General features: G+C 66.2%; 1 protein-coding gene and 1 pseudogene across 2 annotated transcripts; both read left to right on the top strand.

Annotated features, from left to right (window-relative positions):
• Positions 1–1001: 1001 nt before the first annotated feature.
• LOC144266405 (zinc-binding protein A33-like) lies at positions 1002–7602 on the top strand. The gene is made up of 6 exons (XM_077819859.1): positions 1002–1538; positions 2910–3005; positions 4273–4506; positions 4662–4684; positions 4838–4959; positions 7058–7602. The coding sequence occupies exons 1-6, from the start codon at positions 1143–1145 to the stop codon at positions 7600–7602; spliced, it is 1416 nt and encodes a 471-aa protein (XP_077675985.1). The 5' UTR covers positions 1002–1142.
• Positions 7603–13742: 6140 nt separating this feature from the next.
• LOC144265884 (erythroblast NAD(P)(+)--arginine ADP-ribosyltransferase-like) lies at positions 13743–16547 on the top strand (annotated as a pseudogene). The gene is made up of 3 exons (XR_013346383.1): positions 13743–14837; positions 15689–15839; positions 16481–16547. The product of XR_013346383.1 is annotated as an erythroblast NAD(P)(+)--arginine ADP-ribosyltransferase-like (transcript).

The following is a 16547-nucleotide window of genomic DNA, read 5'->3' as shown; positions in this document are numbered from 1 at the left end:
CCGCTCCCTGCAGCACAGCGCCCCCTAGCTCCGCACTGGGGCGTGGGGGCCGGCCCTGACTGCCCGGGGAGAGCGCCCCCTGCTGATCCCCCGCTCCCTGCAGCACAGCGCCCCCTAGCTCCGCACTGGGGCGTGGGGGCCGGCCCTGACTGCCTGGGGAGAGCGCCCCCTGCTGAGCCCCCGCTCCCTGCAGCACAGCGCCCCCTAGCGCCGCACTGGGGCATCGGGGCCGGCCCTGGCTGCCCGGGGAGAGCGCCCCCTGCTGATCCCCCGCTCCCTGCAGCACAGCGCCCCCTAGCGCCGCACTGGGGCATCGGGGCCGGCCCTGGCTGCCCGGGGAGAGCGCCCCCTGCTGACCCCCCGCTCCCTGCAGCACAGCGCCCCCTAGCGCCGCACTGGGGTGTCGGGGCCGGCCCTGGCTGCCCGGGGAGAGCGCCCCCTGCTGAGCCCCCGCTCCCTGCAGCACAGCGCCCCCTAGCGCCGCACTGGGGCATCGGGGCCGGCCCTGGCTGCCCGGGGAGAGCGCCCCCTGCTGAGCCCCTGCCCTATATACACCTTAGCGCCTGAGTCCCCGGCATTGCGCCCTGAGTCAAGCAGAGGCCCGTCAGCGGGATAATTGGGCTGCTCCCAGAGGAGTCAGGCCCAGGGGAGATGAGCTCATGCGGGAGGCTTCCCCGGGCATGAGCCATCAGTAACTGTGCGAAAACCACTAGATCCCGCCCCTCCCAGAGCCGGGGAGAGAACCCAGGAGTCCTAGCCCCCAGCCCGCCCCCCCTTCTAATCCACTAGACCCCACTCCCCACCCCCCCAGCGCTGGGGAGAGAACCCAGGAGTCCTGGCCCCCAGCCCCTTGTGCTGTAACCCACTAGACCCCACTCCCCCTCCCAGAGCCGGGGAGAGAACCCAGGAGTCCGGGCTCCCAGCCCCCCACTCGAGGAACTGGTTTGGCCGGTGCTGTCCACACCCCGTCTGCTGTGGAATGCCAGGTGCCGGGGGGCAAGTACGGGTCTGGGCAGGGCTCGGGCAGCCGGAGAGGGGCACAGACGCCCGCAGAGAGCGCCGGGGAGAGCGAGAAGGAGACACCGGGGAGGGGGAGCGAGGCAGAGCCCCCGACGGAGGAGTCCAGGGATCGCCCCAGCCCCATGGCCAGCGACCCCCCGGCCGAGCTTCACTGCCCCATCTGCCTCGAGCTCTTCGTGGGGCCTGTCATGCTGGAGTGTGGGCACAACTACTGCCAGGGCTGCCTCACCCGCTACTGGGGGGAGCCCCCGGCCCAGCCAGGGGAGGCCGCCCCCTGCCGCTGCCCGGAGTGCCGGCGCCCCGCGCCCGGGGGCAAGTACGTGCCCAACCGCGCCCTGGGCCAGCTGGCAGACAGGGCCCGGGAGAGCGCCCCTGCCCAGGAGGGGCCGGCGGCCGGCGAGGAGCTGCGGGGGGAGCCGCTGTTCTGCATGGACCACGGCAGCCTCACGAGGGCGCTGGACACCGAGCACTGGGGGCACCGTTGTCTCCCGCTGGACGAAACCATGCGGCATTATAAGGTCAGTCGGGGGCGCCGGGTTGCGGGGTGGGAGGGCGGGCTGGGTAAAGGGGCACCGCTCTGCAGGGCTCAGTAGGGGGCACTCTCCCCTGGCAGTCAATGCGGCACTAGGGGGCGCTGTGCTGCATTATCCGGTGGTGTTGGTTTCCTTCCTGACCCCTATGAGGCATCTCACCTGCTGCCCTGAAGCATGAGCATGGACCAGCCGTCTCTGCCCCTAACTAAGCCACGGAGCCTTACGTAGACCTGGAGGTGGATGCTACGTTCCCAGTCAATCCCGGTGGGATATTACCCAGGACCGAAGCTTGACGAGGCCTAATGGCCTTCCTGTGGCTCCGGTGTTTTAACGCAGAGTGGGCAGTGATCTGGAGGATGGTGTGGATTGCACCCTCAGCAAGTTTGCAGATGACACTAAACTGGGAGGAGAGGTAGATACACTGGAGGACAGGGATAGGATACAGAGGGCCCTAGACAAATTGGAGGATTGGGCCAAAAGAAATCTGATGAGGTTCAATAAGGATAAGTGCAGGGTCCTGCCCTTAGGACGGAAGAACCCAATGCACCGCTACAGACTAGGGACCGAATGGCTCGGCAGCAGTTCTGCAGAAAAGGACCTAGGGGTGACAGTGGACGAGAAGCTGGATATGAGTCAGCAGTGTGCCCTTGTTGCCAAGAAGGCCAATGGCATTTTGGGATGTATAAGTAGGGGCATAGCCAGCAGATCGAGGGACGTGATCGTTCCCCTCTATTCGACACTGGTGAGGCCTCATCTGGAGTACTGTGTCCAGTTTTGGGCCCCACACTACAAGAAGGATGTGGAAAAACTGGAAAGAGTCCAGCGAAGGGCAACAAAAATGATTAGGGGTCTGGAGCACATGACTTATGAGGAGAGGCTGAGGGAACTGGGATTGTTTAGTCTGCGGAGGAGAAGAATGAGGGGGGATTTGATAGCTGCTTTCAACTCCCTGAAAGGGGGTTCCCAAGGGGATGGATCTAGACTATTCTCAGTGGTGGAAGAGGACAGGACAAGGAGTAATGGTCTCAAGTTGCAGTGAGGGAGGTTTAGGTTGGATATTAGGAAAAACTTTTTCACTAGGAGGGTGGTGAAACACTGGAATGCGTTACCTAGGGAGGTGGTGGAATCTCCTTCCTTAGAAGTTTTTAAGGCCCAGCTTGACAAAGCCCTGGCTGGGATGATTTAGTTGAGGATTGGCCCTGCTTTGAGCAGGGGGTGGGACTAGATGACCTCCTGAGGTCCCTTCCAACCCTGACACCCCAGACTATCCAGAACCTCCCGCCCCAGAGCTGGCTGCATCTCCGCGCCAGGCAAGCTCGTTTTTTCGGACTCATCCCCGGGTTTCTGTCCATCCAGGAGATTTTAACCATGTCACAGACCTCGCTGGAGGCCAGGATCCAAGCGGCGAAGTCTCTGCAGGAGCAGAGAGCTCAGAAAGCTCCTGAAATTGCAGTAAGTTCAAACCCACGACCCGCCCCTGGGTGCTGACTGCCAGGCCCCCCCCAGCATGGCTGGTGCCCCTCACTCCTGACCCGCAGCCCCCTGCCAGCCCAGCCCTGCCACCCCCAGCCCTGCCGGTGCCCCTCACTCCTGACCCACAGCCCCCCCTCTAGCCCAGCCCTGGGCTCCCCCCCCAGCCCTGCCAGTGCCCCTCACTCCTGACCCGCAGCCCCCCTGCCAGCCCAGCCCTGCCCCCCCCAGCCCTCCCAGTGCCCCTCACTCCCGACCCGCAGCCCCCTGCCAGCCCAGCCCTGCCCCCCCCCAGCCCTGCCGGTGCCCCTCACTCCTGACCCGCAGCCCCCTGCCAGCCCAGCCCTGCCCCTCCCAGCCCTGCCGGTGCCCCTCACTCCTGACCCGCAGCCCCCTGCCAGCCCAGCCCTGCCCCCCCCCAGCCCTGCCAGTGCCCCTCACTCCTGACCCGCAGCCCCCTGCCAGCCCAGCCCTGCCCCCCCCAGCCCTGCCGGTGCCCCTCACTCCTGACCCGCAGCCCCCTGCCAGCCCAGCCCTGCCCCCCCCCAGCCCTCCCAGTGCCCCTCACTCCCGACCCGCAGCCCCCTGCCAGCCCAGCCCTGCCCCCCCCAGCTCTGCCGGTGCCCCTCACTCCTGACCCGCAGCCTCCCGCTAGCCCAGCCCTGCCCCCCCGAGCCCTCCCAGTGCCCCTCACTCCCGACCCGCAGCCCCCTGCCAGCCCAGCCCTGCCCCCCCCAGCCCTCCCAGTGCCCCTCACTCCCGACCCGCAGCCCCCTGCCAGCCCAGCCCTGCCCCCCCCAGCCCTCCCAGTGCCCCTCACTCCCGACCCGCAGCCCCCTGCCAGCCCAGCCCTGCCCCCCCCAGCCCTCCCAGTGCCCCTCACTCCTGACCCGCAGCCCCCTGCCAGCCCAGCCCTGCCCCCCCCAGCCCTCCCAGTGCCCCTCACTCCCGACCCGCAGCCCCCTGCCAGCCCAGCCCTGGGCTCCCCCCCCAGCCCTGCCAGTGCCCCTCACTCCTGACCCGCAGCCCCCTGCCAGCCCAGCCCTGCCCCCCCCAGCCCTCCCAGTGCCCCTCACTCCCGACCCGCAGCCCCCTGCCAGCCCAGCCCTGCCCCCCCCAGCCCTCCCAGTGCCCCTCACTCCCGACCCGCAGCCCCCTGCCAGCCCAGCCCTGGGCTCCCCCCCCAGCCCTGCCAGTGCCCCTCACTCCTGACCCGCAGCCCCCTGCCAGCCCAGCCCTCTCTCCCCAGGCCCAGCGTCTCCGCCTGGAGCAGCACCTGTCCTCCCAGTTCATCGAGTTGCACCAGTGGCTGCAGCAGAAGGAGGCGGCCCTGAGGCGGGAGCTGAGGCGGGAAGAGGAGCTTGTGCTGAGCGAGCTGGAGACCAGCCAGCGAAATGCCCAGGAGCTCGTCCACAGCTCGGGGGGGCAGATCGCTGCCATCCAGGCCCGGCTGGCGGAAGAGGACGCGGGCACCTTCCTGAAGGTAAATGCACCCCCAGCCCCCCGGCTCTGCCGGGGCCCCTCACTCCCGACCCGCAGCCCCAGTCCCCCCGCTCTGCCGGGGCCCCTCACTCCCGACCCACAGCCCCCTGTCCACTCCGTGTCTGCCTCTCTCACGTCTACTTTCTCTTTTCACAGGACATCAAAAGCTTCCTGGAAAAGTGAGTGTCCCAGATGCCCCCCGCCTGCCCCCCCCCCCAGTATCCTGGGATAACTGCCCTGCTGGGGAAGAGGGGTCTATGCCAGGCCTCTCCACTAGGGCTCAGCCCTTCTCTGTCCTCATCACCCCTTTGCTTCCTGCCTCCCCACCCCAGGTATTGCCCCGGGGAGGAAAAAGGGGTTCAGCTGCCTGCACCCCGAGATTTCAGCCTGGGCCAGTTCAAGGGGCCCATCCAGTACATGGTGTGGAGGGAAATGAAATCCGCCCTGAGCCTCTGTAAGTGACTCCCCACCCCAGTCCCCTCCTCGCTGGCTGCATCGGGAGTGGGGGTGCTTGGCGCTGGAGGGAGAGGGGGCTGGGCAGAGGGGCGTGTCTCTGGGACCGGGGTGGGGCTGTGGGCGGGGTCTGGACAGAGGGGCGTGTCTCTGGGATCAGGGTGGGGCTGTGGGCGGGGTCTGGGCAGAGGGGCGTGTCTCTGGGATGGGGTGGGGCCGTGGGTTGTGTCTGGACAGAGGGGCATGTCTCTGGGATGGGGTGGGGCCGTGGGCGGGGTCTGGACAGAGGGGCGTGTCTCTGGGATCAGGGCGGGGCCGTGGGCGGGGTCTGGGCAGAGGGGCGTGTCTCTGGGATCAGGGTGGGGCTGTGGGCGGGGTCTGGGCAGAGGGGCGTGTCTCTGGGATGGGGTGGGGCCGTGGGTGGGGTCTGGACAGAGGGGCATGTCTCTGGGATGGGGTGGGGTCTGGACAGAGGGGCGTGTCTCTGGGATCAGGGCGGGGCCGTGGGCGGGGTCTGGGCAGAGGGGCGTGTCTCTGGGATCGGGGCAGGGCCGTGGGCCGGGTCTGGACAGAGGGGCATGTCTCTGAGATGGGGTGGGGCCGTGGGCGGGGTCTGGACAGAGGGGCGTGTCTCTGGGATCAGGGCGGGGCCGTGGGCGGGGTCTGGGCAGAGGGGCGTGTCTCTGGGATGGGGTGGGGCCGTGGGTTGTGTCTGGACAGAGGGGCATGTCTCTGGGATGGGGTGGGGCCGTGGGCGGGGTCTGGACAGAGGGGCGTGTCTCTGGGATCAGGGCGGGGCCGTGGGCGGGGTCTGGGCAGAGGGGCGTGTCTCTGGGATCAGGGTGGGGCTGTGGGCGGGGTCTGGGCAGAGGGGCGTGTCTCTGGGATGGGGTGGGGCCGTGGGTGGGGTCTGGACAGAGGGGCATGTCTCTGGGATGGGGTGGGGTCTGGACAGAGGGGCGTGTCTCTGGGATCAGGGCGGGGCCGTGGGCGGGGTCTGGGCAGAGGGGCGTGTCTCTGGGATCGGGGCAGGGCCGTGGGCCGGGTCTGGACAGAGGGGCATGTCTCTGAGATGGGGTGGGGCCGTGGGCGGGGTCTGGACAGAGGGGCGTGTCTCTGGGATCGGGGCAGGGCCGTGGGCCGGGTCTGGACAGAGGGGCGTGTCTCTGGGATCAGGGCGGGGCCGTGGGCGGGGTCTGGGCAGAGGGGCGTGTCTCTGGGATCAGGGCGGGGCTGTGGGCGGGGTCTGGGCAGAGGGGCGTGTCTCTGGGATCGGGGCAGGGCCGTGGGCCGGGTCTGGACAGAGGGGCGTGTCTCTGGGATCAGGGCGGGGCCGTGGGCGGGGTCTGGGCAGAGGGGCGTGTCTCTGGGATCGGGGCAGGGCCGTGGGCCGGGTCTGGACAGAGGGGCGTGTCTCTGGGATCAGGGCGGGGCCGTGGGCGGGGTCTGGGCAGAGGGGCGTGTCTCTGGGATCAGGGCGGGGCCGTGGGCGGGGTCTGGGCAGAGGGGCGTGTCTCTGGGATCAGGGCGGGGCCGTGGGCGGGGTCTGGGCAGAGGGGCGTGTCTCTGGGATCAGGGCGGGGCTGTGGGCGGGGTCTGGGCAGAGGGGCGTGTCTCTGGGATCGGGGCGGGGCCGTGGGCGGGGTCTGGGCAGAGGGGCGTGTCTCTGGGATCAGGGCGGGGCCGTGGGCGGGGTCTGGGCAGAGGGGCGTGTCTCTGGGATCGGGGCAGGGCCGTGGGCGGGGTCTGGACAGAGGGGCGTGTCTCTGGGATCAGGGCGGGGCCGTGGGCGGGGTCTGGGCAGAGGGGCGTGTCTCTGGGATCGGGGCGGGGCTGTGGGCGGGGTCTGGGCAGAGGGGCGTGTCTCTGGGATCGGGGCGGGGCCGTGGGCGGGGTCTGGGCAGAGGGGCGAGTCTCTGGGATCAGGGCGGGGCCGTGGGCGGGGTCTGGGCAGAGGGGCGTGTCTCTGGGATCGGGGGGTGGGGGGGCGGGCCTGTGGCTTGTTCACTCCCCCCGCTCCGGTTTAGAGGGGCTGTCTCCAGGGCAGGGGGGCCCTTCCCCGGTACCGAGAGCTCACCCCTTTCTCCCCCCCCCGACAGCTCTGCCCTCCATCACCCTGGACCCGGCCACCAACCACCCCAACCTGCTGCTGTCGCCCGACCTGCTGGCCGTCCGGCTGGTGGACGAGCCCCAGGACGAGGCGCTCGAGGGGCCCGAGCGCTTCAGCAAGAGCGTGTGCGTGCTGGGCTCGGCCAGCTTCACCTCGGGCCGCCACTACTGGGAGGTGGAGGTGGGGGACAAAACCAGCTGGGAAATCGGCCTGGCTCGGGCCTCGGTCAACCGGCAGGAGGCCAAGGTGATGCTCAAGCCGGCCAACGGCTACTGGGCCGTCTGGCTCCGCAACGGGGCCGACTACAAGGCCCTGGACTCCCCCTCCCGGCACCTGGCGCTGACGGCCAAGCCCCGGCGGGTGGGGGTGTATCTGGACTACGAGGGGGGGCAGGTGTCGTTCTACGATGCGGCCGCCATGACCCACCTCTACACCTTCTCCGACGCCTTTGCCGAGCCCCTCTACCCCATGGTGGGCCCCGGGGTCAACAAAGACGGGCTCAATGCAGAGCCCCTCAGGCTGGTGCAGCTATAGCCGGGGCTGAGACCTGGCACTGGGCACCAGTGTGGCGCTGGGGGGGGGCGCCGTGCTGCGGGGAGCGGGGCGAGGGGTCAGTGGGGGGCGCCGTGCTGCGGGGAGCGGGGCGAGGGCTCGGTGGGGGGCGCCGTGCTGCGGGGAGCGGGGCGAGGGCTCGGTGGGGGGCTCTGTACTGCGGGGAGTGGGGCGAGGGCTCGGTGGGGGGCTCTGTGCTGCGGGGAGCGGGGCGAGGGGTCGGTGGGGGGCGCCGTGCTGCGGGGAGCGGGGCGAGGGGTCGGTGGGGGGCTCTGTGCTGCGGGGAGCGGGGCGAGGGGTCGGTGGGGGGCACCGTGCTGGGCGGAGAGGGGCTCGGGGTTCGGTGGGGGGCGCCGTGCTGCGGGGAGCGGGGCGAGGGCTCGGTGGGGGGCTCTGTGCTGCGGGGAGCGGGGCGAGGGGTCATTGGGGGGCTCTGTGCTGGGCGGAGAGGGGCTCGGGGCTCGGTGGGGGGCTCTGTGCTGCAGGGAGCGGGGCGAGGGCTCGGTGGGGGGCTCTGTGCTGGGCGGAGAGGGGCTCGGGGTTCGGTGGGGGGCGCCGTGCTGCGGGGAGCGGGGCGAGGGCTCGGTGGGGGGCTCTGTGCTGCGGGGAGCGGGGCGAGGGGTCATTGGGGGGCTCTGTGCTGGGCGGAGAGGGGCTCGGGGTTCGGTGGGGGGCTCTGTGCTGCGGGGAGTGGGGCGAGGGCTCGGTGGGGGGCTCTGTGCTGCGGGGAGTGAGGCGAGGGCTCGGTGGGGGGCTCTGTGCTGCGGGGAGCGGGGCGAGGGCTCGGTGGGGGGCTCTGTGCTGGGCGGAGAGGGGCTCGGGGTTCGGTGGGGGGCTCTGTGCTGGGCGGAGAGGGGCTCGGGGCTTGGTGGGGGGCTCTGTGCTGGGCGGAGAGGGGCTCGGGGCTCGGTGGGGGGCTCTGTGCTGGGCGGAGAGGGGCTCGGGGCTCGGTGGGGGGCTCTGTGCTGCGGGGAGCGGGGCGAGGGCTCGGTGGGGGGCTCTGTGCTGCGGGGAGCGGGGCGAGGGCTCGGTGGGGGGCGCCGTGCTGTGGGGAGTGGGGCTCGGGGCTCGGTGGGGGGCTCTGTGCTGCGGGGAGCGGGGCTCGGGGCTCGGGGCTCGGTGCGGGGCTCTGTGCTGCGGGGAGTGGGGCTCGGGGCTCGGTGGGGGGCTCTGTGCTGCGGGGAGCGGGGCGAGGGGTCGGTGGGGGGCTCTGTGCTGCGGGGAGCGGGGCGAGGGCTCGGTGGGGGGCTCTGTGCTGCGGGGAGCGGGGCGAGGGGTCGGTGGGGGGCTCTGTGCTGCAGGGAGCGGGGCGAGGGCTCGGTGGGGGGCTCTGTGCTGCAGGGAGCGGGGCGAGGGGTCGGTGGGGGGCTCTGTGCTGCGGGGAGCGGGGCGAGGGCTCGGTGGGGGGCGCCGTGCTGCGGGGAGCGGGGCGAGGGCTCGGTGGGGGGCTCTGTGCTGCGGGGAGCGGGGCGAGGGCTCGGTGGGGGGCGCCGTGCTGCGGGGAGCGGGGCGAGGGCTCGGTGGGGGGCTCTGTGCTGCGGGGAGAGGGGCTTGGGGTTCGGTGGGGGGCGCCGTGCTGTGGGGAGCGGGGCGAGGGCTCGGTGGGGGGCTCTGTGCTGCGGGGAGAGGGGCTTGGGGTTCGGTGGGGGGCGCCGTGCTGTGGGGAGCGGGGCGAGGGCTCGGTGGGGGACGCCGTGCTGCGGGGAGCGGGGCGAGGGCTCGGTGGGGGGCTCTGTGCTGCGGGGAGTGGGGCTCGGGGCTCGGTGGGGGGCTCTGTGCTGCGGGGAGTGGGGCTCGGGGCTCGGTGGGGGGCTCTGTGCTGCGGGGAGCGGGGCGAGGGCTCGGTGGGGGGCACCGTGCTGCGGGGAGCGGGGCGAGGGCTCGGTGGGGGGCTCTGTGCTGCAGGGAGCGGGGCGAGGGCTCGGTGGGGGGCGCCGTGCTGCGGGGAGTGGGGCTCGGGGCTCGGTGGGGGGCTCTGTGCTGCGGGGAGCGGGGCTCGGGGCTCGGTGGGGGGCTCTGTGCTGCGGGGAGCGGGGCTCGGGGCTCGGTGGGGGGCTCTGTGCTGCGGGGAGAGGGGCTTGGGGTTCGGTGGGGGGCGCCGTGCTGTGGGGAGCGGGGCGAGGGCTCGGTGGGGGGCGCCGTGCTGCGGGGAGCGGGGCGAGGGCTCGGTGGGGGGCTCTGTGCTGCGGGGAGTGGGGCTCGGGGCTCGGTGGGGGGCTCTGTGCTGCGGGGAGTGGGGCTCGGGGCTCGGTGGGGGGCTCTGTGCTGCGGGGAGTGGGGCGAGGGCTCGGTGGGGGGCACCGTGCTGCGGGGAGCGGGGCGAGGGCTCGGTGGGGGGCTCTGTGCTGCAGGGAGCGGGGCGAGGGCTCGGTGGGGGGCGCCGTGCTGCGGGGAGTGGGGCTCGGGGCTCGGTGGGGGGCTCTGTGCTGCGGGGAGCGGGGCTCGGGGCTCGGTGGGGGGCTCTGTGCTGCGGGGAGCGGGGCTCGGGGCTCGGTGGGGGGCTCTGTAACCTTTCTCTCTTCGATGACTTTGCACGGTAAGGTGCTATTCAGGACCTATATTGATTGATTTTCAATTAATAAGGAGCTGGTGTGTCCGGTATCACCCTCCCCCGTTACTGCCCATCCACAACCCCGCTTCGGTCCGGGCCGGCGCGTTCCCCGGCCACCCATCCCAATCGCCCGGCACGTCAACGACCCACGTCCACGAGAAAAATATCAAGCCCTTTATTACACGGGAAAAAACTTTCAATAAACTTTACACATCTCACTTGTTGCCTGCCTCTCTTTTTGCCTCGACTTTCTTTGCCCGACAGAATCAAAATCCCTCTTTTCTCCTCGCCAGAGGAAGAATTTCCTTTCTGCAAACCCTCTAAAATAAACCTCACACTGCGGGAACCCCCAGTCCACAACCCCTTGTGACGCTAACGGACTTTTTAACAAACGACTTGCGATAGTTGGCTGCCTGACTTTATTTCTCTTCATTTTATTTGCACGGGAGAATAAAATCCATCTTGGTTGCCGGACGCAAATGCTTTTTGCCGATCCTTCACTTTAAAAGGAAGAAGGGAATTCGTCGCTAAAAACTTGGTGCTGATGAAGAAACTCAAGCTGTCGTTAACAGCTTGACTTTAGGTACTTTGCGGCCTGATTCTATTTCAGTTCATTTGTATCTGGGCCGATGAATACAGCCGCTCTTTATATTTTGGAAGGGCGATTTTTAGAAGAATCTGCATTTCTGCAAATATTTAGAAATTCCAAGACAAACAGCTGTGTTAAGGGGAAGTGAAGGGTGTAAAGGTATGTCCCTAAGTTTCAAAAAATAGCGGAGATCAGAGGGCCGTAAGAGGTTTTGCTGTTAAAAGAAAGATCCTTTTGGCAAACAATTTCTTGAAATAAATGAGGAAATTTCAAGGCAACCCGCCCCCCCCCATAGTTAAGGATGAAAATATCTTTCCTGTTAATTAAAGAGAAAATAATATCAAAGAACGATTGAGATCACAAACAAACATGCACAGACGCAACCAACCAAAACAAATTAAATCAGCCAAGAAAAAAGAAATCTAAGGAAATTTGAAGGCAAAAAACTTTAAGGTTGAAAATAACTTCTCCTTCAAGAGAAAATAATTAAAACCATGATTGAGACTTCAAACAACCAAACTGAATAGACAGGAAAAAAAAACCCTGAAGGACGTTCCGAGGAAATTGTGTCCTTGGTGCCTCAGTTTACCCACCTGTGATGCAGGGATACTAACCCCCACATCCCATTCTGAGAGGATAAAGTCCTTTATGTCAGCAGAGTGATTTGAGCTGCCTGCATGGCCGGGGTGAGAGGTGGACATCTTTCTGAGTGCGCCTTGTGGGTTGGAAACAAACATTTATCTCATTGGGCCAGCTGCTGAAGTGGCCCTGGTGATAAGCGCCCCTTTGTGGCATGCCCGATTTATCTTTTCCCCTCCGGGCCTTGCTTTGATCCCATGCCCCGTAAGACAGATAGCTTGAGAGGTGACCGGTGCATGGCAGGAAGCGGTAAGGTTTTCTCTGCTGGGCTGAAGAGCCCACGGTCTCATCTGTTCCCCACGGAGGTACTTGTAGACCATGGTCTAGTCACCCCGCGGCCTTCTCTTTGTTCCTCTAAACAGCTTGAGCTCCGGGAGTCCCTCACTCGAGGGCAGGGTGTCCAGTCCTTTAATCGTTCTCCTGGTTCTTCTCTGACCCCTCGCCAGTCGATCCACGTCCTTCTCGAACTGTGGGCACCAGAACTGGACACACAGGACCCCAGCCGCGGTCGCCCCAAGGCCAAATAAACCTCTCGGCTCCTCCCCGCCAGTCCCCTGTTGGTTCATCCCAGGATCACCCCAGCTCTTCGCGCTGGGAGCCCACGCTGGGTGGCTCGTCCTCGAGGATCCCGAGAGCCTTTTCCGAGCCCCTGCCTGGCAGGATACGGCCTGGCCTTGCGCTCGGTGCTGCACGTTATTACTTGTCGGAGGGGTGGTGGCGTCTGGGACGCCAGCTAGAGATCAGGAGCCCACGGTGCCAGGCCGTGCCTCGTCTGCCCCAACAATGCTGCAGGACCTCACTTGCTCCTAGCAGGAGCCGGACTTTAAGGGGCAAACCTGCCACAGGACCCCTTATCAAGGGGCAGAGATGGGGGTGCAGTTACGGCCTCTGCCGGGGCAGGCAGGACTCTTGGGTTCTTTGTGGGGGGACTTATTTCAACCCTACGTGGCTTCAAGCTCTAAAAATCTGTTGACAATGGAGCTGGAATATTTTTAATAGTGGAGGTGCTGGAAGCCAGCCCCCTTGCCCCTGTCTGCGCCCCCCCACCCCTCCCGAGCTGAGCCGGGGAGCAGGGCTGTGTCTCTGGGAGGGAGGGACCCGGACACTGGTAACGGGGCTGAGGCTGTGGTCACGGGCTGGGAGATAGGCACGGGGCCAGGAACCGGCAGCCAGGACCCCATGTGCGGGGCCAGGAGCAGAGCCCCGGCCGTGGGGCCGGGTATGGGGCCCTGGGAGCGGGGGGCCCCGGGGGTGGGGTCCTGGGAGCAGGGGAGGGCTGGGCACAGGGCTGGCGGCCGGGCAACCAGGGCCCCAGAAGCAGAACCCCAGGCCCGGGGCCGGGAGTGGGGCTCTGGGCGCGGGCCCCCTGCTCCAGGCCAGCGTCCGGGGAGTGGGGCCGGCAGCTGGGCCCCGAGTCCCAGGTGTGGGGTTGGGGAGCGGAGTGCGTGGCGCGGGGCCAGTGGCCAGGGCTGGGGCCGCATGGGAGCTGGCGCCCCCTAGAGGGGAAAGGCCCCTTGCCTCATTTCTTGCCCCGGAGCCAGCCAGTCTCCTGCCCGGGGGGGGGATGGGAGCTGGCGCACCTGAGAGGGAAACGTTCCTATGTGGCTGGCTAGTCTGAGCTGGTCATTTTGGGGGTTTTCAAGGGAAGCCCCTCAGTGAATTATTCGGGGATCGGATACCAGGATGTCCCCCGAGAAAGTCGCCCTCCTGCTTTTCACGGCCACTTGGGTGCTGCCTGCTGGAACCTCAGAGGTAAGTGGCTTCAATACAATATCCCTGCCCCACCCCAGAGGTGGCTGCATCTTAGTGCTGGATGAGTCATCCCTGTGCGACGTTGTGTGCGGCTGTTCCCCAGGTGCCCCCCCCAGAGGGGTGGACTAGATGACCTCCTGAGGTCCCTTCCAGCCCTGATACTCTATGATTCTGTGATTCTATGATTCAGAGGTGGCTGCATCTTAGTACTGGATGAGTCGTCCTTGTGTGACGTTATGTGCGGCTGTTCCCCAGGTGCCCCACCCCAGAGGTGGCTGCCTCTTAGTGCTGGATGAGTCATCCCTGTGCGACGTTGTGTGTGGCTGTTCCCCAGCTGTCCCACCCCAGAGGCGGCTGAAACTTTCTGTGCTTGAATTTCCAGCAATCTGTAAAAGGCAGATTTTGGCCACGTGCTGATATAATTTGTGTTGGAGAAGCACCAGAAAGCCCCATCCACCAGGAGGAGCCCCATTGCACTGGGTGCCGCCCAGACCCCAGGGGAGCTATCGAGGCCCCCGGTGTGCCGGGCACAACACGAACACAGGCCCTGCCCTGAAGAGCTGCCAGTCTGAATAGATGAAGGGTGGGAAGGGAAACAACAGCACAGAAACATGGGGAGATTTGCCCACAGTCACCCAGTGATGGCAGAAGCAGGGATAGAACCCAGGAGTCCTGGCTCCCAGCCCTGCCTGTTCTAACCACTAGACCTCACTCTCCTCCCAGAGCTGGGAGAGAACCCAGGAGTCCTGGCTCCCAGCCCCCCACCCCAATCTAGCTCCCTAGAGTCCCCTCCCCTCCTAGATCTGGGAGTTGAAACCAGTCCCCTCTCCAGCTCTAACCACGAGGCCCCACTGCTGGAAATTCCCCTCAGCAGCAATGCCCTGTGTGCAGTCCCCGTTCTTCCCTGCATGGGTCATTTCTGAAGCATTATGCATTAAGGGTCATGCCTGACCTTGAGCTGCCGGTTGTTCCAGCCCAGCCCCGATGAGGTCCGCACGGCGGAGGGGAACCCCATCCTGAACTTGGCCCCTAACTCCCTGGACAACGTCTACCGCGGTTGCGTGAAGGCCATGAAACGGCACCTCCCATCCCTGCTGGAAGAGGAGCTGGAGGAGAACCAGCTCTTCCGTGAGGCGTGGGACCAAGCCAAGGAGATGTGGCTGCAGATGGAGAACCAAGCAATCTTCCCCTAGACGTTGAGGGCCCTCTACAGTGTCGCTGTCTTGGCCTACGCTTTGGAAGATCCACCCGTCTACCAGTCGTTCAACCTGGCGGCCAGAACGGCATGGAAGAGCCCCCAGGCAGATGCTGGCTTTCCCTTCAAGTCCTTGCATTTCCTTCTGACTCAGGCGGCCAAGAGGCTAGGAACCAAGGAGCCCAGTTGTGCCAAAGTCTAGAGAGGAACCAAGGTGAAGTTCTCCATCCAGGGTTTGTTCCGCTTCGGTCAGTTGACTTCCACCTCGGAGAAGAGGCAGGCGGCGGAGGAATTTGGACACATGACCTTCTTCGTGCCGGTCTCGTGCCAGGGGTTCCCGGTGGGGAATCTGTCCCGCTTCCCATGGGAAGAGGGGACGGTGGTGCCGCCCTACGAGATGTTCCAGGTCACCGGGGTCAAGGAGACGCCAAGGGAGAAGACGGTGCATGCCAAGTCGGTGGGCGTCTGCAGCAACCATAACTGCGGGAAAGGTGAGGGGGAGGACGCGAGGAGGGACGTGAGTTATGGAAGGCCACCAGGGAGATAAAAAACTAGCCCCTAGGGGGTGACAGCTCAGGTCTGGCCCTGGGGTGGGGTGGGGTGAGGAATAGGACACAGGGCCTTTCCCCTCTAAGGGACACCAGCTGCTATCCCACTCCAGGCCAGGGGACTAGCTGGCTCGAGGGGCAGGGAAAATTAATGGTCTATTTTCTGTTTCCCAGAAGGGAACAGTACAATGAGCTGCCCTGATCACCCAGGTATGGGGGTAGGGGTGGGGGCTCATCCCTTGGCTGGACAGGGGGTGTGCGTGGGGCTTGAGACAATTACTTGCAGGACTCCTGGGTTCTCTCCCTGGCTCTGGGTGGGAAGTGGGGACTCGTAGTTAGAGCAGGGGGGCTGGGAGCCAGAACTTCTGGGTCTTCTCCCTGACTCTGGGAGGGGAGTGGGGTCTAGTGGTTAGAGCAGGGCCTGGGAGCCAAGAGTCCTGGGTTCTCTGCCCAGTGCTGGGAGGGAAGTGGGGTCTAGTGGGTCAGAGTAGGGGGGGTGGGAGCCAGGACTCCTGGGTTCTATCCCCAGCTCTGGGAGGGGAGTGGGGTCTAGGAGGTTGTGGTGGGGAGGCTAAGAATCAGGACACCTGAGTTCTTTCCCCTGTTCTGCAACTGACTCCCTGGGTGAGTCTGGGGGCATCTCTGCCCGCTCCGTGCCTCAGTTTCCCCCGCTGTGCCGGAGGCCACTGGCACCGATCCAGCTGGGCAAAGTGCCGCGTGTGTGTGGGGGGGCGGGTCTGTGGCTGACGCGTGTGCGGACGGCTAATGTGGCGTGCGCTTGTGTCTCCCCGCAGTGCTGTATTTGTGCGGTGCCTGCCGGGCCGCAGCAAGGAGAGGAAGCAGCAGCCCCCGGGATGCTTCTAGCCAGCAGCCCTGTGGAGCATCGTGTGGGTGGGTGGGTGTGAACAGCGCTGCTCCCTGCTGGAGGGAATCAGGGCCGTCTGCGTGTGTGTGTGTTTGTCTACGAGGCTGTGTGGCTGTGACCTTTCCACCCTCATATGCCCCAGCCCGCTACCTGCGACTGCAATAAACGCCCCCATTGCAATGTGTTGGGTGGTTTTTAACCGCCAGGGCTCCGGCGGGGCATGGGGTGTGGGGGGCGAGGGGGCAGCAGAAGCACCGTCGATTCCGTCGCCAGCGGCAGGATTCAATCGTTGGGGGAAATGAACCCCTGAGATCTACTCACCTCCCGCGTGGCCGCTCTTTGGACACGCGGGCCAGGGAGAGGTGCGCCCGATGTCGAGCGGCTGGCGCGGGGCTCGGCCTCTCTCTCTGCCCAGCATGCCAGCCCCCCGAGGGGGCCCAGAGCAACGTTTGCATCTGGAGCCGAGCGGAAGTTTTCACACCAAACTTTTCTTTCTGGGGGAAAAACTGGAGATTCGGTGAGTGCGAAACATCCTGCCAATTTCACCGACTACTTTGTTGTGGAGGGGGGCGAATTGAAGGAAACCAAACAAATTAAGAAGATCTGCAGAGGGCAGTCACAGATCGGCTACGTGTCCCCTCAGACCGTCCCCTCTCTAAACTGATCAAGCTCCGTCTTGAAGCCGGGTAGGGTTTTTGCCCCCCTCTGCTCCCCTTGGCAGGCTGCTCCAGAACTTCACGCCTCTGACGGTCGGAAACCTTCGTCTAATTTCAGCTGAAACTCGTTGA

The sequence above is a fragment of the Eretmochelys imbricata genome, chromosome 6 (assembly GCF_965152235.1).
Source record: "Eretmochelys imbricata isolate rEreImb1 chromosome 6, rEreImb1.hap1, whole genome shotgun sequence".
In the NCBI taxonomy this organism is placed as follows: Eukaryota; Metazoa; Chordata; order Testudines; family Cheloniidae; genus Eretmochelys; species Eretmochelys imbricata.
Note: the sequence above shows the minus strand (reverse complement) of the source record. Positions and strands in the feature narration are given on the sequence as shown.

Excerpts from the sequence above, each read along its gene's own strand:
- LOC144266405 (XM_077819859.1), top strand. The coding sequence starts at position 1,143 with ATGGCCAGCGACCCCCCGGCCGAGCTTCACTGCCCCATCTGCCTCGAG. Across the intron at positions 1,539-2,909 it reads AAACCATGCGGCATTATAAG|GAGATTTTAACCATGTCACA; the intron begins GTCAGTCGGGGG and ends CTGTCCATCCAG. Across the intron at positions 4,960-7,057 it reads GAAATCCGCCCTGAGCCTCT|CTCTGCCCTCCATCACCCTG; the intron begins GTAAGTGACTCC and ends CCCCCCCGACAG.